The sequence below is a fragment of the Hordeum vulgare genome, chromosome 5H (assembly GCF_904849725.1).
Source record: "Hordeum vulgare subsp. vulgare chromosome 5H, MorexV3_pseudomolecules_assembly, whole genome shotgun sequence".
Lineage (NCBI taxonomy): Eukaryota > Viridiplantae > Streptophyta > Magnoliopsida > Poales > Poaceae > Hordeum > Hordeum vulgare.
Window position 1 is genome coordinate 241,784,051 of NC_058522.1, and position 25,743 is coordinate 241,809,793.

The 25,743-nt window shown below is 45.6% G+C and overlaps 2 protein-coding genes across 3 annotated transcripts; both read left to right on the forward strand.

Moving 5' to 3' along the window:
• Nucleotides 1-205: 205 nt before the first annotated feature.
• Nucleotides 206-14,445, forward strand: LOC123451881 (SWI/SNF complex subunit SWI3C homolog). The gene is made up of 9 exons (XM_045128428.1): nucleotides 206-335; nucleotides 438-974; nucleotides 1,076-1,641; nucleotides 5,532-5,886; nucleotides 5,995-6,068; nucleotides 6,949-7,037; nucleotides 12,367-12,419; nucleotides 12,506-12,648; nucleotides 13,671-14,445. Exons 1-9 carry the CDS (start codon nucleotides 308-310, stop codon nucleotides 14,169-14,171), a joined length of 2,346 nt encoding a protein of 781 aa, XP_044984363.1. The 5' UTR covers nucleotides 206-307; the 3' UTR covers nucleotides 14,172-14,445.
• A 1,969-nt stretch (nucleotides 14,446-16,414) lies between these two features.
• On the forward strand, nucleotides 16,415-21,124 carry LOC123398047 (aspartic proteinase Asp1-like). Of its 2 annotated transcripts, none has more exons than XM_045092560.1 (9): nucleotides 16,415-17,221; nucleotides 17,449-17,566; nucleotides 18,101-18,336; nucleotides 18,426-18,659; nucleotides 19,548-19,686; nucleotides 19,774-19,962; nucleotides 20,049-20,121; nucleotides 20,223-20,310; nucleotides 20,765-21,124. In XM_045092560.1, the coding sequence occupies exons 1-9, from the start codon at nucleotides 17,055-17,057 to the stop codon at nucleotides 20,838-20,840; spliced, it is 1,320 nt and encodes a 439-aa protein (XP_044948495.1). In that variant the 5' UTR covers nucleotides 16,415-17,054; the 3' UTR covers nucleotides 20,841-21,124. The 2 variants fall into 2 exon arrangements, with proteins under 2 accessions (XP_044948495.1, XP_044948494.1); XM_045092559.1 differs by lacking the exon at nucleotides 20,765-21,124 and adding an exon at nucleotides 20,387-20,678 and having other exon boundaries at nucleotides 16,416-17,221.
• The last annotated feature ends 4,619 nt before the right edge of the window (nucleotides 21,125-25,743 follow it).

Consider the following 25,743-nt stretch of genomic DNA (forward strand, 5'->3'; position numbering starts at 1 on the left):
GAGTCATCAGTGCGATCAACAATTTTTAAGTCATCCAAACGAGAAACCAGAGAAATGAGCAAAGAGTTAATTGTAGAGACGAGCCTGACAATTCTCCTCATTGAACATTTTTTTCTTTTCGCTTTTGAAGGTCGGATCTGAGAATTCAAACGGAGAGCCTCGGAGTGAAAAAATTCGGACAGGAGAGCTCAAATCCCCTCCTCATTCCTCTCGCACGTGCCTACCCGCCCCGCCGTGGCCCCCCTCACTCGCGGGCACACAGTCCAAGCTTCCACCACCCTTTCCGCCTCCGCCGGCGCCGGCGACGATGCCTCGCAAGGCCTCGTCCTCCTCAGGTACGCTCCCCAACCCCTTCGGACCTCGCAATTCTCCGGAACGAGCCCCTTCCCCCGCACTGACGCCGCCCTTCCCTCCCCAAAACCCTAATTCCCTCCCAGATGCGAAGCTCAAGTGGCGGAAGCGGAAGCGCTCACAGGACACCTCCCCGTCGAAGCAGTCCGGCGGGGCCGACCACTCCGACGACTCCGACTCCGCAGCGGCGAACGACGAGGACGACGCGCTCCACGGCTCCGCCAACGGGGGCGAAACCCTAGGCGCCCGTGGCGGTGATGACGACACCGTGCCCGACCTACGGGAGGCGGAGGTGCTCTCCTCAGCGGAGCCCGTCTCTGGCTTCCCCTCGGCCACCCGCCGCACTATCAGCCGGCTCCATCCCTCGGTGCTCGCAATTATCGCCGCTGATCGTGCCTTGGCGGCTGGTGCCAGCTGTGCTTCGGCTCCGCCTGCACCTGCGCTGGAGAACATTTCGCATGGGCAGCTCCAGGTGCTCGCAGCCATGCTCCCTGACCATCCATCCCTATCCAATGACCCTGACAAGCCGTCTTCCTATGTCTGCACCGTGCCTCCACTCATGGAATGCCAAGGCGTGCCCAAGCAGTTCTACAGCAAGTTACTCGTCGTCCCCAGACACTCAGGTTTGTTCTTGACTCCAATTATGCTTTCTAGCGAGCTAAAGCTGTGGAGCAAATTGTTAATTCTCATTTGTTGGTCATGTGGGATGATTTGCAATTTGTAGATTGGTTCTCGCCAGCGACGGTGCACAGGTTGGAGAGGCAGGTGGTGCCACATTTCTTCTCAGGGAAGTCCCCAGGGCATACACCAGAGAAGTACATGATGCTGAGGAATAAGGTGATTGTGAAGTATTTGGAGCGCCCGTCCAGGAGACTTGCATTTGCTGAGTGCCAGGGGCTTGTCACAAGCACGGCTGAATTGTATGACCTGAGTCGGATTGTCAGGTTCTTGGACACTTGGGGGATCATTAATTACCTTGCGGCTGGATCTGTGCACCGGGGCTTGAGGCTGGCATCATCTTTAATCAGGGAGGAGCAAACAGGGGAGCTGCAGCTGGCGTCTGCACCATTGAAGTCAATTGATGGTCTGATTTTGTTTGATCGGCCAAAATGCAGTGCGCGAGCAGAGGATATTGCTTCTGTTGCATCAACTTCGTCTGCTTTGGAGGTGCCAAATGGTGATACTGGCTTTGCAGACTTGGACGAAAAGATTTGGGAGCGGCTGTCTGAGAACTTCTGTAGTTATTGCTCACAACCTTTGCCCAGTTTGCACTATGAATCACAAAAGGAGGTGCGTACAATTTATAACTGTATGGAGAGTTTTTCGTTCTTCATATATGGGACTATTTGTCCATGTTTTTAGAGAAAATCTTTCTCCACGTCGTCTGAACTGTTGATTATGCAATTCTCTTCATGTTTATCTGTGATTAGGTTCTTTTGTGAATTATTCCATATTACTCATTGAAAACTATCTCACATTGAATTTCTAGTATTGGCTTACCACATGAGTATGCTTGAAGGTTACATTTCAACTCTCATGCTCATTTGCAGTTTTAAGTACCAAAAGCTTGATAGAATGGTTTGATTAAAAGAGTATCGTTGAGTATCACTGTGTTGCAAATTATCAATGTACACTTGCTTTATAACGTAATTATCATGTTAGTCCAGTGTACAGTGCCGCATGTAAGAATATGAGGCCCTGGTGCTAAACACAATGTGTGGTCCTACATATGGAAAATGCCAATAATCAAACAGCAATTCTATTTTATTATATAACTGCAACATATGTTTTTCTTACAACACTAAGAATTACATTGGATATTCATGGTAAAAGAATTACATTGTATATTTATGGTGGTCTTCAAGCACTAAACTTACCTGAACATTTATAAAGCATCATCCAGCTAGTATCTCTTGCAATGAAATCTTCATAGTTGATCTTTCTCAAAACATCATTTTGAAGTGACTATAACGTCAATATCATTATCATGATTAATTGGTCCTGAACCAATATCTGCATTCTCGGCCTCAACTGATAGGAGGGGAATTAGGAGTAGGGATGGATCCACTACCTTGGATGGTTCTATTGTTTTGCAGGAGAATCACTTCGTGCCTTTTTGATTTAATTGATTTTCATGGGAATTTTGGAGGATTACAATGCTTAGAAAATTTTCCCATGTGGCCTGTTTGATCTGTAGGATCTCTTTCTAAGGATTCCTTTGCACTGCATTACATTTCATTGGAAATTTTCCATCCACCACCCAAAAGAATCCTTTGTTTTTCATGTGCTGCAATCAAACTGACATAATTGCAAACAAAATCCTGTAGGATTCAAGGTGACATGTCATTATATCCGTGTTATTGGAATCCTGTGAATCAGAAGGACACTTACAGAGAGAGAAGGTGGGTAGGGGGGTCGGGGGTTGTTACCCTAAGAAATGAAATAATAAGGGGGGGGGGGCTGCAATAAGGAAGTTGCGATGGCCAAAATAGTTTCCTTCCTAGGAAATGGAAGGCTTAAATGATGTGGATTTCCTTGTAGATGACCGGCTGATGTGCAATTTATGAATCACCCTAGGATAAGAGTTGAGCAGCTAAGATTTCAGTTCCTGTACGTACATTGACTATTTTCTTTGTCCTTAATATTTGTTTCTTTGGGGTCGTGAACCTTTTCCACTACCGCATATGTACCTCTTTTGCCGTACCGCGACCCAGGTAGTTCAGAAAAAGGATAAGAGTATCTTCGAATGATTAAGAAGGGATGTGTAAAATGCAGTCAGTAATGCTACAGTAAGACAGTATTTATTGAAAATGTTCCAATATGCTGCTCATTATTACTCCCTCCATCCCACAATGTAAGAGCGTTTTTCAAGCTAACAATTGTGGGACGGAGGGAGCAATATTTATTCTATAATACTCCCTCCGTCCCATAATATAAGAGCGTTTTTAAACTAGTGTAGTGTCAAAAAACGCTTTTATATTATGGCACGGAGGGAGTATGTTGTAATTCATTGGAAAATCCTGTGGTACAATAACAAAATGTGATCAGAAGAGCATGCTTAGAGATCAATTTGAAGGATAAATAGAAGGAGTCCTTATTTGGTGCATTTGTTTAGATATTCCAACAGACAAATTATCTGTAAATAGCTAACTTCTCAAATGACTGGATCTTTTCCTCCAACTTGTCTGGAACGTCAGCTTTGAGTTGAAATTGTTACAATGAATCATTATGCTATTTGCTTCGATCTAAATGTATAATCTTTTCTCGGGATAACATCATACCGATGTTTCTAACTTGCATAAAAAACAAACAGTTTGTGAAGTGCAGCCGCAGTGGCAAAACAAAACCAATTCAGAAAAAATACAACACCGCATGAAAAAATATGCCCTGAATCAGTAAAAAACTGCCACTTGCCCATGGTTGGTGCTATTGTTGCTAGTGGCACACAAGTCAGTCTGGAACAGCTGCACAACACTAGTGTTGGCTCCGTGGCCAGGGATGGACTTAAGTGCAGCGTCTGAATCAGATCTCACTCCTATGATGACACATGCCAGTTCTCTTGAAAGAACGTTATTAAATAGCATCGCTGTAGTTAATCTATACATAGATGCCCTGTAAACTATAATTATCTAAGTTATGCATAATGTCCTTAAGGTTAAGCTCGTTATCCTTTGCCCCATGTGGTGTGGTAATGGGGGAAAGTCAGTGGCAGCCAGAATGGCGCAGTGGCTGTCAATGATGGGGTTGGTGCGGTTGATCTTCATTGTAGGGGGGGGGGGGGGTGACATGTTTGGGATGACATACAATGAGTTCCCCTACTTTTAATGTTCTTACTATCTCTTGGACAGGGCCGGTCCATAGATTTCTGGGGCCCTGGGGCGAGACGATAAAATGGGGCCCTTGTAGGCAAATAGAAAATTGGCATGCATTCTTTTTAATAAGCAATATATAGTAATTAGTACATATCATAGATCAATGTTCTTTGAACAGGGACAATAAAACACAAACCACAAATTATTTATTTGTAATCATCCAGAGGACTACATCATAACAGAATGGAAACAATATAGTTTTTCCTTTTTGATATTCTATTGGGTCTAAAATAATTGTCAAGTGAACCTTTTTGATATTCTTCCTTTTCATCTTTCAGTTTTTTTCTCTTCCTTTTCTCACTACCAGATAAACATTTTCTAGATGACATTTCACCAAACAAATTGCAGAATTATTTTTACAGGGAACAAAAACACCTGAATATGTGCAGCTCGATGTTGATTTGTTGATGTAGCCAGGCCTGGATGTAGCTTCCAAAATCTGGACAAGTCCCCAACACTCACTCTCCGCCCCCGCTTCTCATCTCTTGAGTATTGAATCTTCTGTGCTCCCTGGCCCTGCACTTGCTCAGATCCAACGAATCTTTGAACAATAGGCCTGTAGAAGAAGAAGAGAAAAATTGGAGATGTGAGATGTGAGATGAAGGGGACTAGGGGAGCCAATCTATTTAACAACGAATCAACAACGGTACTGCCGGATTAGTGGAAGGACCGATTGACCGAAGGAGAGACGTCAGGAACGATGATTGGATGAACTCTCTCGGGGAGACGTTGAGCCTGCGTTGAGGATGGATGGAAAGACAGAGATGATTGGGGAAGGAAGCATCATTGGTCTCCATTAATCACTGCACCGGGAACGGCGGCCTCGTCGCCTCGAATTAGGTAGCCTCGGAGCTGCGTGCGTGGACTGGAGAATTTAGGGGAGGAGACGAAGACGAGGAGACAAGAGCGGCGCCGCAATTGACGACGGTTGTACGCTGCGTCCAGACCTGGCTGCGTCATGCGTGCGGTAGAAAATCTGCCTGAGATGCAATACACTCAGCCTGAATACACTAAACCGCTACCTGGGCTGGGGCCCCTACCTCCCGGGGGCCCAGGGCGGCCGCCCCGTTGCCCCGGCCTATGGGCCGGCCCTGCTCTTGGATTATGATTTGTACTAGATGTGCTTAGTTCCAGTACACTCTTTTTAAGGATAATAGCTATCTTATCGCAGTATGATTTTTCCACTAGGTAGATGATCATGGATATCTTATTTTTCTGTATCATAGCAATTTTACTTATGTAAACTGTTCTTTTTGAGAGTAACATGTGAAGATGCAGCAAGCTGACTCATTTTTACTGATTGAGTAGGCAGACATTGCTCTTTGCTCAGATTGCTTCCATGATGCAAGATTTGTACCTGGGCACTCAAGCTTAGATTTTCAGAGAGTGGATGGAATGAAAGATGGATCAGACAATGATGGGGACAGCTGGACTCACGAGGAAACTTTACAGTTGCTGGATGGCTTAGAGAAGTACAATGATAATTGGAATGCTATTGCTGAACATGTCGGAACAAAGTCTAAGGCGCAATGTATTCACCATTTTATTCGCATTCCAGTGGAAGATGGTCTGTTAGAGAGCATTGAAGTACCAGAAGCATCCGTTTCATCTAGAGTACAAAGCAATGGCTTTTCGTATTCAAATTCCAACGGTGGCATTTCAGGTTTACTCACTATTTGCTCCCTTGATAAACCTTGGTTACATTTCAGTTCTGATGGCAGTGAAAATTTATCTGCCTCCATTTTGTAACTGTGACGATTATTTGTCTTAGGTAGCTTTCCTCAAAGTAGCCAACCTGGACAACAGCTTCCATTTGTTAATTCTGCTAATCCAGTCATGTCACTGGTAAGTGATTCACTATGGGTTGTATGTAAATTTATCGAATTCCTTAATTCTGTTTTAGGCGTTGAAAGTATTATGCTTTTGATTAGTAACATCTATAGTTATTTCATTGTTTTTACGTAGATGATTTTTAGTGATGTACATGCATAGACTGCAAATTCCAAAATTGTTTAACCAGAATATTTGTAAATCGGAGTCCACACTGGGTTTAAGAAAAAAATATTTAGAATTTTTGGAAATTTGAGCTGTGACTATTATTAGTTTCTGACCACGTGCTGGCACTGCTAATCAAGATGCCAATGCTGTAGCACTGTTGAGCTTTACTGAATGCATGAGTTGATAGCTTATTGCAGTTTATCTTTCTGTTCAAACAGCAAAAGCTGTTGAATAACATGAAATCCGGATAGAATCCCGTAAAGGTGTAAATCATATTCTAAGTATTTGCCAGAATAAATAGCCTATTGCCAATTTGCCATTGATTGAATGCTGAAACACAGCTGATTGAGGGCACTGGTGGTACATTATATATGCAATCCCGTTGATAAGGTACTATTGGGTGCATATTATAGGGCTAACATGATAATTCCGAACGAGAGTTGTTGAATGAACTTGAAGGGGAATATTGAGTGCATAGCATATTATAGTGCTGACGTGATAACCCTGAACGAGAGTCATTGAATGAAATTTGAGAGCATCATATTTAGATGGACCTGAGGAGTGAGGACCAGATAAGTCTTAACAATTTTGCTCAGAACCCCCTCGCAATTCAGAATCAGAGCTTCTTGCTAGTAACATAGACAGTTTCCCGTCATTGCTATGCATCTGTTCAGGCAGTTATTGATCTATTGTATAGCTGGTCTAACCGTTCAGAAATGTTCTGCAGGTTGCATTTTTGGCCTCAGCAGTAGGACCAAGAATAGCAGCATCCTGTGCAAATGCAGCACTATCTGTTTTGACGAGAGAGGATTCCAGGTGAGCAACCTCTAAGGCATATTAGTATCATCACTCGTGCTTTGCGGCTGTTTTTTGAATGCTTATACTTTTACTAACAGTACTAATGGAAGTATTGATATTCTATTTATAGTTCCTAAAGGTCTTACAATGTGTTTGTCCACAAAGAATGTCAAATGGTTTACATACTTCCATACTGTCGACTAAAAACTTTCTAATCAAACGTCTCTTGAAGTATTTAAGATCTAGTGATATTTGAAATGAGTTTGATCTAGTGGGCTAATGGCTGTAACTTTAATGATCACATTATGATTATGTACTAAAGTCAATTTTGGATTAAAGATGCTCGAAGAATCTACTACTTCCTTGTGTTAAGGCACCATTAAGAAAGAGGTCGTCCCAAACTTGTGGATAACCCTAATTACTGAAAAGTACTCCCTCCGTCCGGAAATACTTGTTCTAGAAATGAATGAATCTAGACTTATTTTAGTTATAGATACATCCATTATATTCATTTTTAAGACAAGTATTTCCGGACGGAGGGAGTAGATAAAAGCAAACGACAATATTCTTCTCCGCTTTATTGAGGGGGGTTGGCCCCTTTATATAGTAGACAAGACTTGACCGACAAGCAGGTAAATCTATTCAAACTCTAATACGATCTCTAAACTGACTGGACTCTTTCCTAACAAACATACTTAATCAACCAGGACTCTAATTAAGGGATAAGACTCCACGTTTGATGGGCTGTTCCACATAACATCTCTCCCTTCCTTGAAAAATAGCTTGTTCGCAAGCTGGTGCTACCAGATGTGGAGCTATCTTTGTTGTAGTCATCAGCCTCTATGAAGTAGAGACGCGCGCACCGGTGACCCTGAACATAAATCTTGTCGCAGTTGAAGCAAAGGCCCTGATGACGACGTTCTGCTAATTCAGCTGGAGTGAGGCGCCTAATCTGCTGTGGTGGGGTTGGCTGTGGAGTGGTCAACGCAGAACAGGTGCTAGTGGCGCTGGCGGGGAAGGTATTGTAGCTGCGTTGACTGGAGGAAGATCGGAGGGGCACAAGGGCCCTATAGGACCAGAAGGCTGGTGTGGTGATGTCATTGCAGGGAAATGCTGCTGCTCATAGGCCTTGGCGAAGGAGATGGCAATGTGAAGGTCAGATGGCTGCTGAAGCTTGACGTCAACCCAAAGACCATTGGGCAGTCATGCTGTGTACAGAAACCGTTGTTGGGACTTGGGAGAGGTTAATGGCTCATTGTTGTGGCACATGAGCGCTAGAAACCTGCTGGTGTAGTCGACAACCTAGGATGTGAACGGCAGACGTGCCAACTCGTCCAAAGGTTTGGCGCGGAGCGACGGCCCAAACTGAACGTGGCAAGCTTCCTTGAATTGCTCCCATGTTGGCATGCCGAAATCGCGCTCGAGCTGTAAGTACCAGAACCGAGCGTCATAGGTGTGGTGGTAGGCTGTAGTCCAGACCATGCCAGCCTCGTCCGTGCGCTGTCCACGAAAAACCCGGTCACACCTATTGAACGAACCAAGAGGATCGATCGAACCATCATACATCAGGAAGTTGATCTTGTGGAAGCGAGCCATGCTTGAATGAGAACCTGATCCGAGTTGATTGTTAGGTAGGCGCGGAAGGGAGAAGGTATGGGTGGATCCATAGATGGGTTGTGGAGGGGGGGGGGGGGTGCGGCCATAATGGGATATGAAATCGATTGACAGGTGGAGGCGTGAAGGCGTAGATGCAGCAGTGGAGATCTACTGCTGCTGATGGTAGGGCTGCTCCTGGTAGGTGGGTGGCAAATTTGGTGTGGGATTTGGGCTGTAGGGTGAGGATGCTAAGTGGCCCAGATTGATGTTAGGTGGTGCTGTGGCGAGCAAGGAGATGGTTGGAGGTGGTAAAAGGGTGTTGGTGGCTGATGGTGGTTGGTAGTGGTCAGCACAAGGTTATGCTGCGAGGGGAAGTAGACGTGGAAGGTAGGAAAGTGAGGAGGTGGTGGGGGTGGGCAATCTGCCCGACGGGTGGAGGTTCGCCGCCGCCGGCGGTGGCGATTCCCCCTCTGGATAAGGGGACACCGGAGCTGCTGTTGGTGAGGGGAAGCACCAAGGGTGTGTCGTCGTTGGGGAGGAGGGCTTGGGACGCAGAGGTGGCATCATGGGCGGCTGTTGCAGCCATGCAGTGGAATCTGGCGGTGGGGGCAGGGCCGTCAGTCGTTGCTCATTGGCGTATGAAGGCCTCTAATTAAGGGGTAAGATTCCACATTTGATGGGTTGGTCCACATAACAGAGGCTGCATCAGGGGTTCTTCAATGATGCGATTCAACAACAACAACAAAGCCTTTAGTCCCAAACAAGTTGGGTAGGCTAGAGGTGAAACCCATAAGATCTCGCGACCAACTCATGGTTCTGGCACATGGATAGCAAGCTTCCACGCACCCAGTCCATGACTAGTTCTTTGGTGATGCTCCAATCCTTCAGATCTCTCTTTACCGACTCTTCCCATGTCAAGTTCGGTCTCCCCGGCCTCTCTTGATATTATCAGCATGCTTTAGCCGTCCGCTATGCACTGGGGCTTCTGGAGGCCTGCGCTGAATATGCCCAAACCATCTCAAGATGATGTTGGACAAGCTTCTCTTCAATTGGTGCTACCCCAACTCTATCTCGTATATCATCGTTCCGGATTTGGTCCTTCCTTGTGTGGCCACACATCCATCTCAACATGCGCATCTCCGCCACAGCTAGCTGTTGCACATGTCGCCTTTTAGTCGGCCAACACTCAGCACCATACAACATTGCGGGTCGAACCGCCGTCCTATAGAACTTGCCTTTTAGCTTTTGTGGCACCCTTTTGTCACAGAGAATGCCAGAAGCTTGGCGCCACTTCATCCATCCGACTTTAATTCGATGGTTCACATCTTCATCGATATCCCCATCCTTCTGCAACATTGACCCCAAATATCGAAAAGTGTCCTTCTGAGCCACCACCTGCCCATCAAGGCTAACATCCCCCTCCTCGTGTCTAGTAGTACTAAAAGCGCACCTCATGTACTCGGTCTTAGTCCTACTAATTCTAAAACCTTTCGATTCCAAGGTTTGCCTCCATAACTCCAACTTCCTGTTGACCCCCGTCCGACTATCATCGACTAGCACCACATCATCCGCAAAGAGCATTCACCATGGGATATCTCCTTGTATATCCCTTATGACCTCATTCATCACCAAGGCAAAAAGATAAGGGCTCAAAGCTGACCCTTGATGCAGTCCTATCTTAATCAGGAAGTCATAAGTGTCGCCATCACTTGTTCGAACACTTGTCACAACATTATCGTACATGTCCTTGATGAGGATAATGTACTTTGCTGGGACTTTATGTTTCTCGAAGGCCCACCACATAACATTTCGCGGTATCCTATCATAGGCCTTCTCCAAGTCAATGAACACCATATGCTAGTCCTTCTTTTGGTCCCTATATCTCTCCATAAGTTGTCGTACCAAGAAAATGGCTTCATGGTCGGCCTCCCAGGCATGAAACCAAACTGATTTTTGGTCACGCTTGTCATTCTTAAGCGGTGCTCAATGACTCTCTCCCATAGCTTCATTGTATGGCTCATCAATTTAGTTCCACAGTAATTAGTACAACTCTGAACACCCCCCTTGTTCTTGAAGATTGGCACTAATATACTCCGTCTCCATTCTTCTGGCATCTTGTTTGTCCGAAAAATGACGTTGAAAAGTTTGGTTAGCCATACTATCGCTATGTCCCCGAGGCCTCTCCACACCTCAATGGGGATACAATCAGGGCCCATCGCCTTGCCTCCTTTCATCCTATTTAAAGCCTCCTTAACCTCTGACTCCTGGATTTGCCGCACAAAACGCCTGCTAGTATTATCAAAGGAGTCGTCCAGATCAATGGTAGAGCTCTCACTCTCCCCATTGGACATCTTGTCAAAGTACTCCCGCCATCTATGCTTAATCTCCTCGTTCTTCACCAGGAGTTGCTCTGCTCCGTCCTTGATGCACTTGATTTGGTTAACATCCCTCGTCTTCCTCTCTCGGATCTTGGCCATCTTATAGATGTCTCTTTCGCCTTCCTTTGTGTCTAACCGTTGGTAGAGGTTCTCATACGCCCGACCCCTTGCTTCACTCACAACTCGCTTTGCGGCCTTCTTTGCCATCTTGTACTTCTCTATGTTGTCTACACTCCTATCCAGATATAGGCGTCTGAAAAAATCTTTCTTCTCCTTAATTGCCTTCTGGACATCATCGTTCCACCACTAGGTATCTTTAGCTTCTCTTCTACTTCCCCTAGGCACTCCAAACTCCTTTGAGGCCACCTTACGAATGCAAGTCGTCATCTTCATCCACATGTTGTCTGCATCACCTCCTTCCTCCCAAGGGCCCTCCTTAATGACCCTCTCCTTAAACGCCTGAGCTACCTCCCCTTGAGCTTCCACCACTAGCGACTTTGGCACGCTTGTCCCGCTGGGCACGAATCCGAAAGCGGAAGTCAGCAACTACAAGCTTATGCGTTGCTCACTACTGTAAGTCACTAGATGTGATTCTCTCTTCTTAAAGAGGGTGTTAGCTACGATCATGTCGTAGGCTAGCGCAAAGCTTAAGACGTCTTCTCCTTCTTGATTCCTGATGCCATAGCCAAATCCCCCATGCACCCCTTCAAAACTTGTGTTAGATGTGCCCACGTGGCCATTCAGGTCTCCTCCTATGAAGAGCCTCTCGCCAATCGGTACACTCCTAACCATGTCCTCCGAGCCTTCCTAAACTCCCTCTTGGTGTTCTCATTGTGGCCTACTTGCGGGGCATACGCGCTGATAACATTGAGAACTAAGTCCCCAACTACCAACTTGACCAGGATAATCCGGTCCCCACATCACTTGATATTGTTTCATGAACAGAAAATGCAAGTCCCAATTTTGTTGATATTGTTTCGTTGTTTTCAACTCGACAAATTGAGTCTATTTGAAAATTTAAGTAGGTAGGGTGTGGGTTTCAAGTCATAGCATATTTAGGACTACTTTTAGTGGTCAAGTTTGAGTTAGCTGGCAGGAATTTCCAGGGCCAGGTTTTCCGCTGCTCATGGCCCCATCCTTGCTTGATTTGACGCGCTACTTTTGGTATCCCGCACTAACTTAACCCCCAAACGCAGATGAGTCGCTTGACTTGCTCTGCTAGTCAAGTTGCTGCACTGAATTGGGCTGGCAAAACTGTCTAGTTGATTAATCGTGGACTAGTCGTCGACTTACAGTCATTTTTTTATTTTGTTTTTACATTTTGTGTTACTTTTCTTGATTATCTCTTACCATTTAAACTTTACCGTATTAAGGATGTGTTCAGACGGCAATGATGTCACGGGTCATGCTGCTCGTCCAAACTATGGTAACTGCTTTATTCCCAAGATTAATCTGTCAGCCGTGTCTAATGTATTACAAATTGTTGTAAAGTGCGTTGTTATTCTGAAACAGATGCCTCATCACCTGTCTCTCCCGAAAACGTCAAATACGCTGCAATGTGTGGCTTGTCAGCAGCGGCAACAAAGTGCAAACTTTTTGCAGATCAGGAGGAGCGTGAAATTCAGAGATTAGCGGCCACCATCATAAATCACCAGGTTAGTAGGAACACAAAAGTTTAGCATGCTGCAATTTGCTATGAGGTTGATGATAAGCTAGTTTGCTTCCTGTTGTTTTGCTGCATATGTTGCATTTGCTGTGTGCTGCTGTTGTACCAGTTCATGCACATTTATTTTACGAGTGACGATGGAAGCCTTGAAATCTAATTCAGCATTGAAGTTGCTGTAGCATAACACATCTTTTGCTATTCTTTGATAAAACCTCAAGTCTTCAACAAGAGTCCTGACCTTGCCTTTTGGCAATGGTAGTTAAGAAGTTATACCACATTTCAGACCAAACCGCTGCTAAAAGTAAAGATGTTTCGGGAATGAAAGAGAGCCATGGGAGGAAAATGACACTGGCTCAGGCTCCCATTGGGAAGTATTGGTTTGTGCTCCAGATGAGCTTTTTGGACCATATAGTAATGATCGCTTAGCATGTCATCTGAGATGAATTTGGAGTTCTGTATCAAATACTCATATCGTTCCTTTTTGCATACCTCCGTTATAGTACTTTCCGGATTTCTAAAAAATCTACCGTATAGCGAGTTCATGAGAATCTTGCCTATACGATACCCCTCCAAAAAATTGACTATATAAAGAGCTACTGTCAATAAAAAGGCTAATGACAGAGAAGAGTCAATCTCCTTTACTCCTCCTGACACCTCAAGATGAGAAAATCCTTTGGCTGATTCATGGTATTTTCTGAATGTGGTAAAAGAAACAAATTGTTCTGTCAAAATATTTTTAGAAGTTTACATAACTACTCCCTCCGTCCCATAATATTTTTAGTGTAAAAAACGCTCTTATATTATGGGACGGAGGGAGTAGGTGATTCTTTGCAAAAAGAAAAAAGAAAATCCAGCTTTTACTATTGCAAAGATCAAGTAAGTATCGTACTATGAGATTTGGTTTGAAACCTTAACCTGCCTGCTTCCGTTGACAAGTTGGTAAATGATTTTGTGACATACTAGGTGATATACATTGCTTTCACCATTCTAATAACTATGTTTGATTTACAGTTAAAGAGATTGGAGTTGAAGCTGAAGCAATTCGCAGAGGTGGAGACCTTGCTTTTGAAGGAAAGCGAGCAGGTTGAGAGGGCCAGGCAGAATCTTACAGCTCAGCGCGTCCGGTTTATGTCAGCTCGGTTTGCTTCCACTGGAGGTCCCATGCCCGGAGGCAGTAGCAGCACCATGGTATCTAATCCAATGAATCAAGCCAGCCCTCGACCACCAGCAATGCCAGGCTCAATGCCTCCGGCCAGCATGCAAGCGTTTTACGGCAATAACATGCAGGGGCATCCAGCCCAGATGGCTTTCTTGCAGCAGCAACAGCGGCAGCAGCAGCAGATGCTCTCATTTGGGCCGCGCCTGCCGCTCTCAGCTATCCACCCTGGCTCATCGTCGTCAGCAGCACCCAGCGTCATGTTCAACCCGGGCATGCCCAGTTCGGCTACCCCTAACCATCATTCCATGCTGAGACCACCATCCTCGGGGAGCAACAATTCAAGTTTTGGTTAAGGAGAGATTATTTGCCTCATCCCAAGTTACCCGTGTTTGTAGCTCCGATGACAACCATTGTAATTCAATTGCACAATCACAGGTAGATGCATTTAGTCTTTTAGGTTTCCCATCCTAGTTCCCTTTGTCCCGGAATCTCTCGGCTATCTCATAAGATGAATGTTTGATAGGTAAGATTGTGTTATAGAGAAGTGAGAGTTTCACCCTGGTGCAAGTAATTGTTCCCAACGAGATGCTACAGAGTGACGGAAATTGAATTCACCTGTATTCTTTACCTGCAATTGTGGTTTATACTCCCTCCGTCCCATATTAGTTGACGCTCAAACAGATGTATTTAGACAGTGCTAGATACATCTGCCTAAGCATCAATTAATGTGAGATGGAGGGAGTAGTTTAGAGTCTTGTGAAATACTTCCTCCGTCCTACTTGTCGAAAAGATGGATGTATCTAGATGTATTTTAGTTTTAGATACATTTATTTCTATTCATTTTCACGACAAGTAATTTCAGACGGAAGAAGTAAACATTTATTATGTCAGCCAAAAAAGCTACGACTGGAAAACGATAGATAGATGTCTCAGGAACGACCAGCTTCTGGGTCTAAGCTATTTTTTGAGCTTCTGGGTCTGCGGAGATAATTTCTCTCACTTTTCTCAGCAGCTGTCTTTCAATTCCCGTTGTGAATTATGACTATGATTGTGCTCATTACACAATAACACCGATTGCTATGATCGTGCCTCCGTACTTCATATAATCCTTTTTAGAGATTCTAATACAAACTACTCCCTCCGTTTCTAAATATAAGTCTTTTTAGAGGTTTCACTAAAAGACTACATACGGATGTATATAGACATATTTTAGAGTGTAGATTCATTTATTTTGTTCCGTATATTGACCCCTAGTAAAATCTTTAAAAAGACTTATATTTAGGAACGAAGGGAGTATATAAAAAGTAAAATGAGTAAACCTACACTAAAGTACGTTTACATACTTTTGCATGTAGTTTATATTAAAATAAAAAAAAGTCTTAGACACTGATTGGATTGTCGTTTCTTAGAGCTAAACCCCTATAAAATATAGATGCCGTTTTTTTAGCAGCTGAAAATTATGCGTGGCAGGTAATTTACACCTGTAAATTATATACAAGTGTATAAATATACACCCATTCCAAACGGGGCGTTATATTTAGGGCCTGTTTGGGACTGCTCTACTCCTTAAAATTCAGCTCTGCTTTAGAAAAGACAAGTCAAACGGGGTAGCTTCATGATATGCCGCTCCATAAAAAAACTAGAATCTAGGGTAGAACTTAAAAGTTTTTGTGAAGCTCCTCACAGGGTGCTCCAAAAAACTCTAGAAGCTGGAGTTGGGGGGAAATTACCCACCACTGCCACAAGTAAGTGGATACCCGTTCATTTCTTTCCCCTCAACCAATCAAATAGATTCTTTTCATCAGATTTTCTATTTTTGAAGCTGGAGCTAGATGGGAGCCAAACATTCTCTTAATAGTGCTATAGCTTCTGTATGAAACTGCTTTAAAGTGAATTTGATGAAGTGAAGTTGATTTTGATGAATTGAAGCAGTCCCAAACAGGCCCTTAAAAGCATGAAACTGTCACCGAGCCCATGGCCAGCCTGCCCTGTTGTCTGAACTGAAGAAGCACATCCCTAGCAAGGACACCTTCAAATTCAGTTATTCAACGGTCCAAACGGGACGTTGTATTTAAAAGCGAAGGGAGGGAGTACGTACTACTCCCTCCGTTCCTAAATATATAAGTCTTTTTATAAATTTCACTAAGGAGCTACATACGGAATAAAATAAGTGAATCTACACTCTAAAGTGAATCTACACTCTAAAGTATTTCTATATACATCCGTATGTAGACCTCTAATGAAACATCTAAAAAGATTTATACTTAGGAATGGAGGGAGTAGTTCAAGTGCCGCCTCTTTGCTCGAAAAGTAGCATGAAGCTGTCACCGAGCCCATGGCCAGCCTGCCCCGTTGTCTGAACTGAAGAAGCACACCCTAGCAAGGACACCTTCAAATTCAGTTATTCAACGGTCCAGATCGTGTGAAGGCAGTCAACGGCTTGGATGGACCTAGGCGATCATTGAAGTTTAAACTCTAATTACCCATGTGTAACCGTGAATCATCTTTACCCTTTTTTTTTTGGTTGCTGATTCGTACTGTTTTGACTTGAGAGGAAAGACCAATCACACTATAGTTATGTTTTTTTTTTTTGCGTGTTACACTATAGTTATGGTTAAAGGAAAATCGAAGAGTTGCAGGATGTTGGAAGACCAAAGATACCTTTTCCTATATAATAGGTAAAACTATCCCCTCTCTCTGGAGGTTCACCTCTTTCCTTATAATTCCGGCAGCATCTCTCAATCCATCATTGCCACATACTCCTAGGTAGTAGAGAAATGATGCAAAGCTGATAAACCAGGCAATACCTTTCTCCACCGAATCAACCAAAAGAAAAGGGAAAGAAGGCTCGGCAGCATACTCCTACTTGACTTGACTTGACTTGACTTGACTTGGGGTGAAGTGAAAAGGCCGCCGGAAAGAAAGGCAACAAGAATAAACCGGAGCGCAAGCCTTTTCTGTTCCTTGCTTGCCGCAGCCAAAGGGAAACTTTTCCACAGAAGCTTCCATCGCAAATTCGCAATACAATACACACGCACGCTGCTTCTTCTTCTTCTTCTTCTTCTTCTCTCCCTATCTATCCCCTATAAAACCCCATTCGCTCTTGCCATCCATCCCCATCCATCCTTCCCTCCCTCCCCTTCCCCTGAGCTGTGCTGTGAGGGTGGGGGGCCGGGGGCAAACCAAACCGTTCAATCCGTCCGAGTCCATCCTCTTCTCAGGCCTCGGCTCCTACCATGGCTTCCAGGTGGGCCCCGCTGCCGGCCGGCCTCCTCCTGCTCCTGCTGCTGGCGGTCCTGCTGCCGGCGCGCGCGGACAGGCCGGCGAGGACCGCCCACGCGGACGACGACCCGGAGGCCTCCTCCGCCGTCTTCCAGCTCTACGGCAACGTCTACCCCCACGGGTATGCCGACCCGACCCATCAATCAACTGATTGTGGATTTTGGCCCTACTCGCCCATAGATCTCTGTGCCCATTTTTGTACTATGCCAATTCCAGCATTTTTATCCTTTTTTGTTTTGTTTTGCCTTGTTGGTGAATGTAGCAGTGTACCTAATTTTATTTTATCGATTAACGAGTCTGACACAAAGTTGCCGTGGCGATTTTCTTGGATGGCGCTTCCTTGTGCAGGCTCTACTACGTGGCCATGAGCATCGGCAACCCGGCGAAACCATACTTCCTTGACGTCGACACCGGCAGCGACCTCACCTGGCTGCAGTGCGACGCCCCCTGCGTCAGCTGCTCCAAGGTAGGGCTACCATTCCCTCTCCTTCCTTTTTTTCGAACCGGGCTCCTTCCCTTTCCATTACTTTCATAACGGAAATACAATCCCTCTCCTTCCTTGTTTGTCCAATCCAATTTCCTGCCATTGGACCCTCTTGACTAGACGCCCTTGTCTTGTCACTGTTGCCTGTTCCAGCTGTTCAAGGCATCATATATTTCGGTACAAAAGTTACAGCTTGATTTTCTCTTTATACATGCATATCCATATCCATGGATATAATGAATTCAGTGCAAATATGATCCATCAATTTCATGCATGCTTAAGTTTAATTGCCCCATTTACTTTGCTGGCCCAGGACCAGTATAGTATGTTAGTTTACCGTGGTCAAGTCTATTATTGGCATGGGTTCAGAGCTTTGCATTTGGCCAATTTTATTACCGTCTTCAAGTCTGATTCCTTTATTGTTCGAGATTTCATATGTGTGAAAGCCAAATTTGGTATCACCTTCCTCGTCAAGGATTCTTACCATGTTCTGCATGTTAATAATGGTGGGTGTAGGTGCCACACCCGCTCTACAGACCAACAAAGAACAAGTTGGTACCCTGTGTTGATCAGCTGTGCGCCTCTCTGCACGGTGAGCTGAGTAGAAACCACAAGTGCGACTCACCCAAGCAGCAGTGCGACTATGAAGTTAAGTATGCCGACCAGGGTTCATCACTTGGGGTGCTCGTCAACGACACTTTTGCGGTCCGCCTTGCGAATGCCTCCGTTGTCCGCCCCAGCCTTGCATTCGGGTATGCTAACCTCACTTGGAACTTGTAAAGTAGTAAAACAACATTGCATGGTGAGTCACTTGAACTGCTGCTTATTTTCTTGCCTTCAGGTGTGGGTATGACCAGGAGGTCGGGAGCAGCACCGAGGTGGCGCCCACTGATGGTGTGCTTGGGCTTGGGAGTGGATCCATCAGCCTGCTTTCACAGCTCAAACAGCATGGGATCACCAAGAACGTGGTTGGCCACTGCCTCAGCATGAGAGGAGGGGGATTCCTCTTCTTTGGGGATAATCTCGTGCCTTATTCACGTGCAACATGGGTACCAATGGCTAGGAGTGCATTCAGGTGAGCCCTATTTTCGATGATTTTTTTTTGTCACACTATATATTGCAGAAAGAACAAATACTCATTGCCTGCTTGTAATAATGTTAAAAAATAGGTGTGTATCTCACTTTTTAAACACTAACGTGTAATTGACTAGTCGCTCACAAACTATTGTGGAAAGGATCTAAATGAATTGCAAAACTGTATAGTATAATGACATTAACATGCTATATTTTTCTTGGAAATCACTACCAATTATATACGTACTTCACAGTTCTGAGTTGGGACTAAAAGTGATCAACGTAAGAAGTAGAGAAAAAGTGATCCCCATGCACTTCCACATTGGGTTTTTATGCGGGCCGGAAAAAAAAAGACAGTCAAGAATTTTCTGTTATAACTAATGTTCAAACTTCATGCCTGTCGTGCAAATCTTCTACGACACCCATTGCCATTTTCATATGATAACCTACTAAATAACCAGGGCAGGAATTTGAAAACAGCCTACTAAATCAACATTTCTTTCCCTGCAATTATTAAATATAAACAGTCTTGAAACCAGTCACAGCACAGGATAACTAATACAGAGTACAGGGCGAACCACTGCCAGCATAGATAGTTAAGCTATCTGCAAGAACCCCCACAAATTAATCCCCCAAACCAAATTAGCCAAAGAATCGTCTCTAGCAGATCAATCAGTCCAACACGCGCACCCACCCACCCACTCCGCTCATTGGGCCTGGCCCAACAACGACCAGTATTCACTTATTCGAGCTACTGTTGTGCTAAAAAAAATCAAGCTACTATTTTTCTTATTTGAGTTATTACTTTCTTCGTTTCCTATTTTAATTTGATTTGTTCTCATAGTTGTGACCAGATTCTCCCATTTATAATTCTGAATCGCATTTCCAGGAATTATTACTCACCTGGCTCAGCAAGCCTGTATTTTGGTGTCCGGTCACTTGGCGTGAGACCAATGGAAGTAGTACTCGACAGCGGAAGCTCATTCACCTACTTCTCTGCACAACCATATCAAATGCTCGTCACTGCAGTAAGTTTCACACTTTTTTCCTATTCTAATATGTAATTAGGATTATCGCACAGATGCATCAAGCTCATGAGGTTTTGTTTATTGCAGCTTAAGGGTGATCTAAGCAAGACGCTGAAAGAGGTGTCTGACCCCTCTCTGCCTCTATGCTGGAAAGGAAAGAAGCCATTTAAATCCGTGCTTGATGTCAAAAAGGAGTTCAAATCATTGGTTCTGAACTTTGCGAATGGCAAGAAAGCGCTCATGGAGATCCCTCCTGAGAACTACCTCATTGTCACCGTAAGCATTCCGCAACCCGATAGATCATTCTGTAAATAACTCCCAAGTTCTTGGCTACTAAACATTTGTTGCCACGCTCGTGACAGAAATACGGAAACGCGTGTTTGGGCATCCTTAATGGATCAGAGATTGGACTCAAGGATCTGAACATTGTCGGAGGTAGGAAATTCAGACGTAAAAACCAAGCAACGTAGCTTCAGAAGCCACGATCTCTTTCAAATCCTCTACAAAAGAATGATGCTACTTGTCTCTTGTTGCAGATATTACAATGCAGGATCAGATGGTGATATATGACAATGAGAGAGGGCAGATTGGATGGATCCGAGCACCCTGTGATAGAATCCCCAAGTTCGGATCTTCTCTTCTGTGATCATTTCAACACCTGAACATATATACCCTTAATTCTTTCTGTTTATTCAAACAGTGAAAATACCATTCATGGATTTGAGGAAGGTTATTGTTGGCCCCAGTTCCCCAGCATCTTTGGTATTCAGAACGAAGAATGTGCAGCTAACTACCGTTCGAACAAAGAGTGAATAACAAGGGGAGGCCATTGGGTTGATGGAAGGAACAAAATAATCACCCTGGGAGGCTCTATACAAAGTTGGGAACGTGTATTCTTTAGAAAAGAGAAAAAAATCTGGTAGCATGTAATCATCGCCATGTGCATATGAAATATATAATTATTCCGTCCTTATGAAGCACGGATGTTTTTACTTATTGTGTTTACTTGAGATGTTTTATGGAGCGTATGGAAGATGAGGAGTGACTCTCTTGCAAATTAACCTGGACTGCATCGCAGGTATTTCTGGAGTTGGCTTTCGGATCTTCAAGAACTGAAACTTGAGCAACTGAACCTACCCTTGTGCGCTAACTGAAACCTTAGCAACCAACTGAAGAAGTGTGTTGCTGCCACGCTGCAACTCGTTACCTGATGTTTGATGGAACCGAGGGAAGATTGATGCCATGGGTTTAGATCTTGCGATAGTCATTCTTTAGTTGTGATGATGTTTGTAAGGTGATGCTGTTAGTCCCAGCCTCCTAGGTATGTAGTGAATGCCAGTCAGTTTATTTCAGTATAATCTGTAGAATTGTTCTTTGTGTGGTAGTCTTTGGCGATGTTTGTGATGCTTCCAATAAAATCACCTTGTTTCGGAACTGACATTTCACATCTAAGCTCTTCACTGATAGAACTTGTATAACGGCTCATCTTCTGACGTTTCTCTTCAAAGTTCATGTGATTAATTTCCATGATCAAAGAATAAAACCACCAAACTTTTCCCTCAACTACAATTACAAACACGCCATGACAACTGACAAGCGTCAATGAATTAGTTTTGTACCATCAATGATACAAAGTTGGGAACGTGCAGGTAGCCCCGGCGGGGTCTGAGGCAGGACGAGCTACAGGTCATGGGGCCACGAACGCTGGCCAGACGGGACCTCGAGGTCGGGGTGACCATGGCGGGGGCGGGCGTGGTGACTTTGCAGGCGGCGGACGGAACTTCCAGTCGCATATTGATGGGCGGAACTTTGCTCGTGGGCGTTGGGGGGATGGTGGCTATGGTGCATACGGAGATGGGACTCACTGTCGTTCTTCCTCTACAGGCGGTGGTCGTGGTGATGGAGATGGCAGGGTTTTCAATGCCCCTTCTGGATCGTTCGTCGAGGGCGCAACGGGTCCGCTGAACCGCAACAGGCCGCCGTACCGTCCTAACCATGGTGGGCAGGAGGAAGAAGGCCACCTCCGCGACGCGATCCACCTCGGGATGACCCTCCCCCGAAGTCGCCGGGGTCTGCTGAGGCTGGGTCGAAGACTCCAGGTGGGACCGTGGCGGATGGTACTGCTGCTCCATCTGCAGCGCTCTCGGGTGAGGCCGTGGAGGCAGTCCGGGCTCTTGCAGGGGTTAAGGTGTCCGAGGCCAAGGGTGCTGCTAGTCGAAGCGCGGTGTGTGATAATGCAAGCAAAAAATCTGATGGGGAGAGAGTCACTAAGTGGGCTCGAAAAAAAGAAAAGATGACTTGTTTTCGTTGTGGAGGGTAAGGGCATTTTTTGACTGAGTGCTTGGTAGAGCTGTGTGAGATCTGCCGTAAGCCGAAACATGACAACGGAGAGTGTCCCTTGTTCCTAAGACCGAAACCGGTGGTTACTATATACGGGGCTTGCTGTTCGGAGCTTATGTTCTTCGAGTCACCACGATCGACATCGACCACGCCCTCTCTGGAGAGTTCACGGACAGGGGTTATTAGGGTGACTCGTGGATCGTTGACTTCAGATCAGGTTGTGCAACGTTTGCATGAGTTGGTTTCGGCTAGCTTCCAGTGAAATCCAATAAGGCTGGAAGAGCATCTTTTCAGGGTAGATTTTCTTTCCAAGGGGGATCTTGGAGGTTGTTGAAATTTGGGTTGAGCAAGGTTCCAAACAACAATTGCATTCTGGAGTTTGAAGCTTGGACTCAGAAGGAGCTCGTGGGAACACTTTTTTCACAACTCTAGGTCAGGTTTATTGGAGCTCCACGCTCGACGATAGATGATTTTTTGATGACTTGGAGTCTCAGGTCTCTGATAGGTAAAACAGAGAAGGTGGATATGTCTTTCACCCGGGCGCACAGGGTAGCTCGGTTGCTGGTCAGTGTGGTCAGCATTGAGCATATTCCGGATTCTGTGAGATGGGCTTACGACGGCTGTAGCTTTGACCTGGATATTGAGATCGAGGAGAGTGCTCATTTTCAGGCGGTAGCCGTGGAGATGGGAAACAGGATGATAGGTCAAACCGGGAGGATGGTTCTGATAGAGGCAGGCCACCGTCGGCCAAACCGGTTGTCACTAGCTCTGTGCTAGAACAACCACCTATGTCTATGCCGACGAATCAATTGAGATTTGGATCTTTTCAGTCTGCTTCCTCACCTGGCCGTCTGTGTGGTGTCAGGGTGGAGCTGGATGATCCAGTGGAGTAGGAGCTGCCACCACTTTCGCCGCCGGCAACTTCGGCGGCCACTGTGAGGTCTTCTCCCGGTAGGCCTCGGACGATGGATACTTCATCGCCGAGGATGAGTGTCAGATCCGGGGAACGGAGTCTGTCTCGACGGGCGACATCTTCTGCGATGGCGAGATCCAGGCAGCTTGGGGCCAGTGCGGCCACATATACCCTTAAGGGGAACTTTCAGACTTTAGATGCTGTCGTGGTTTTGTCACGACAGATGTCCTCATGAAAGGACTTAGTGGTGAAGCCATCGCAACTATGTGGCGACTCAAAGGGGTTGATCGGGAAACGACAGAATAGTTTACCCATGTTCCGCCCCTCACGTTGAGGTAAAAGTCTACGTCCTGCTATGTGTATATTGCTGTGGGAATCGATTACAAGGGTGCGGAATTACCTGACCTAGCTCTCGATTGATCTTAACTTAACCCTATCAAACCTAGAGACTCGCCTTTATATACAGGTCGAGGCTCTAGGTTTACAAGAGTCCGACTCTCATTACAATTCGTAAGCCGTTCTATCTCTGACTCGCCTTGTCTCCCACGTAAGGAAGCTTCTGGTGTCTCTTTCCTCACGTGGGCCGCAAGTGGCCTTCGCTGGGTCTTGGGCCAACTGTCTCATCTGACGCCTTCTGCTCTTTAGACAACGGCCCATCCTGTTCATAGAGGTAGAGCCGCCATTATCCTGACCCGGCCTCATAGGCGGGTCTTATAACGGGATAATATCCCCAACATTAGGCCCCAGATTGACTTGAATTTATTCATGTCAATAGACTTTATTTTAACCTTTGGCGGCTCAATTGAAACGTCATCTTATTCCCAACGGAAAAAATTGCCGGCTTGTGAACTTTATGTGATTTTCCGCCACGTGGAGTAACGACGTCACTTACTCCAACATTCCAGGAATCTTCATGACGTCACCCAACGGCTCCTTTCGATCTTATCTGTTCAACCCAAAAATCGAGGCGCCATCAATTCCGAATTTACAGCGCCTCCTAATTTCCCGCGCCCGCCGTTTCCATTTCCCCCTCCGGTCTTTAAATACCGACAAGGAATCTTTTTTACTTCTTACCCTAGCTCGTCTTCCTCCTCCTCGAGCTGTTCAACCCTCAATGCACCGCCACTGCATCTTTTCCGGGGAACCTCTCCGAAGCACGGATTCCGCCTTCGTTCATCTCCTATGCCAAGCCTCGGTCTTCTTCCTCCGCCGGTCGACGCTGTTAGGTACGCCTTCATCTCCTTGTAATAGATCTGTTCAAGTCGTATGCTGTAATTCACCGGAGTTCTTCTAGGGTTCGTCGCGCCACCATTAGCGGCGCGAGTTGGTGCACTCCTTTCAACACAGCAAAACTCCCTTAATAGGTAGCGGAACGGATGCGAGATGAATCTCACATAAACTTTACTGATATCTTTGTATGAAAATCCGTTGCCATTTAGTTGCTGTCGTGTGACGACTAAGATGCGGTCCTTTCCGATTTGGGAATCGAGGCCCCGAATTGGAAAGGAGCGCATCTAAGCGTTTTGTAAACATGGTAACATAGCACATACATAATATTAAGAGAATGACAATAAGGGATTAAATTGCCATCTCATAAATATATCAGAGTTACATCACGCATCCAAACAAGGTAGTTCCGCTACAGACTACAAAACATGAGAAATGACTATGCTGTTGGGGAATGTCGCATGGGAAACAAAATTTTTCCTACGCGCACGAAGACCTATCATGGTGATGTCCATCTACGACAGGGGATTTCCGATCTACGTACCCTTGTAGATCGCACAGCAGAAGCGTTAATAAACGCGGTTGATGTAGTGGAACGTCCTCACGTCCCTCGATCCGCCCCGCGAACCGTTCCACGAACCGTCCCGCGATCCGTCCCACGATCCGCTCCGATCTAGTGCCGAACGGACGGCACCTCCGCGTTCAACACACGTACAGATCGACGATGATCTCGGCCTTATTGATCCAGCAAGAGAGATAGAGAGGTAGATGAGTTCTCCGTCAGTGTGACGGTGCTCCGGAGGTTGGTGGTGATCTAATCTCAGCAGGGCTCCGCCCGAGCTCCACAAAAACGCGATCTAGAGGAAAAACCGTGGAGGTATGTGGTCGGGCTGCCGTGGAAAAGTTGTCTCAAATCAGCCCTAAAACCTCCGTATATATAGGTGGGAGGGGAGGGGCCTTGCCTTGGGGCTCAAGGAGCCCCAAGGGGTTCGGCCGAAGGGGGGAGGAGGAGTCCTCCTTCCAATCCTAGTCCAACTAGGATTGGAAGGTGGAGTCCTTCCCTTCCTTCCCACTTCCCCTTTTTTTTCTCTTTTATTTCTTTTATTCCTGCGCATGGGCCTCTTTGGGCTTGCCCACCAGCCCACTAAGGGCTGGTGCAGCACCCCTAAGGCCTATGGGCTTCCCCGGGGTGGGCTGCCCCCCGGTGAACATCCGGAACCCATTCGTTATTCCCGGTACATTCCCGGTAATTCCGAAAACCTTCTGGTAATCAAATGAGGTCATCCTATATATCAATCTTCGTCTCCGGACCATTCCGGAAACCCTCGTGACGTCTGTGATCTCATCCGGAACTCCGAACAACATCCGGTAACCAACCATATAACTCAAATACGCATAAAACAACGTCGAACCTTAAGTGTGCAGACCCTGCGAGTTCGAGAACTATGTAGACATGACCCGAGGGACTCATCGGTCAATATCCAATAGCGGGACCTGGATGCCCATATTGGATCCTACATATTCTACGAAGATCTTATCGTTTGTACCTCAGTGCCAAGGATTCATATAATCCCGTA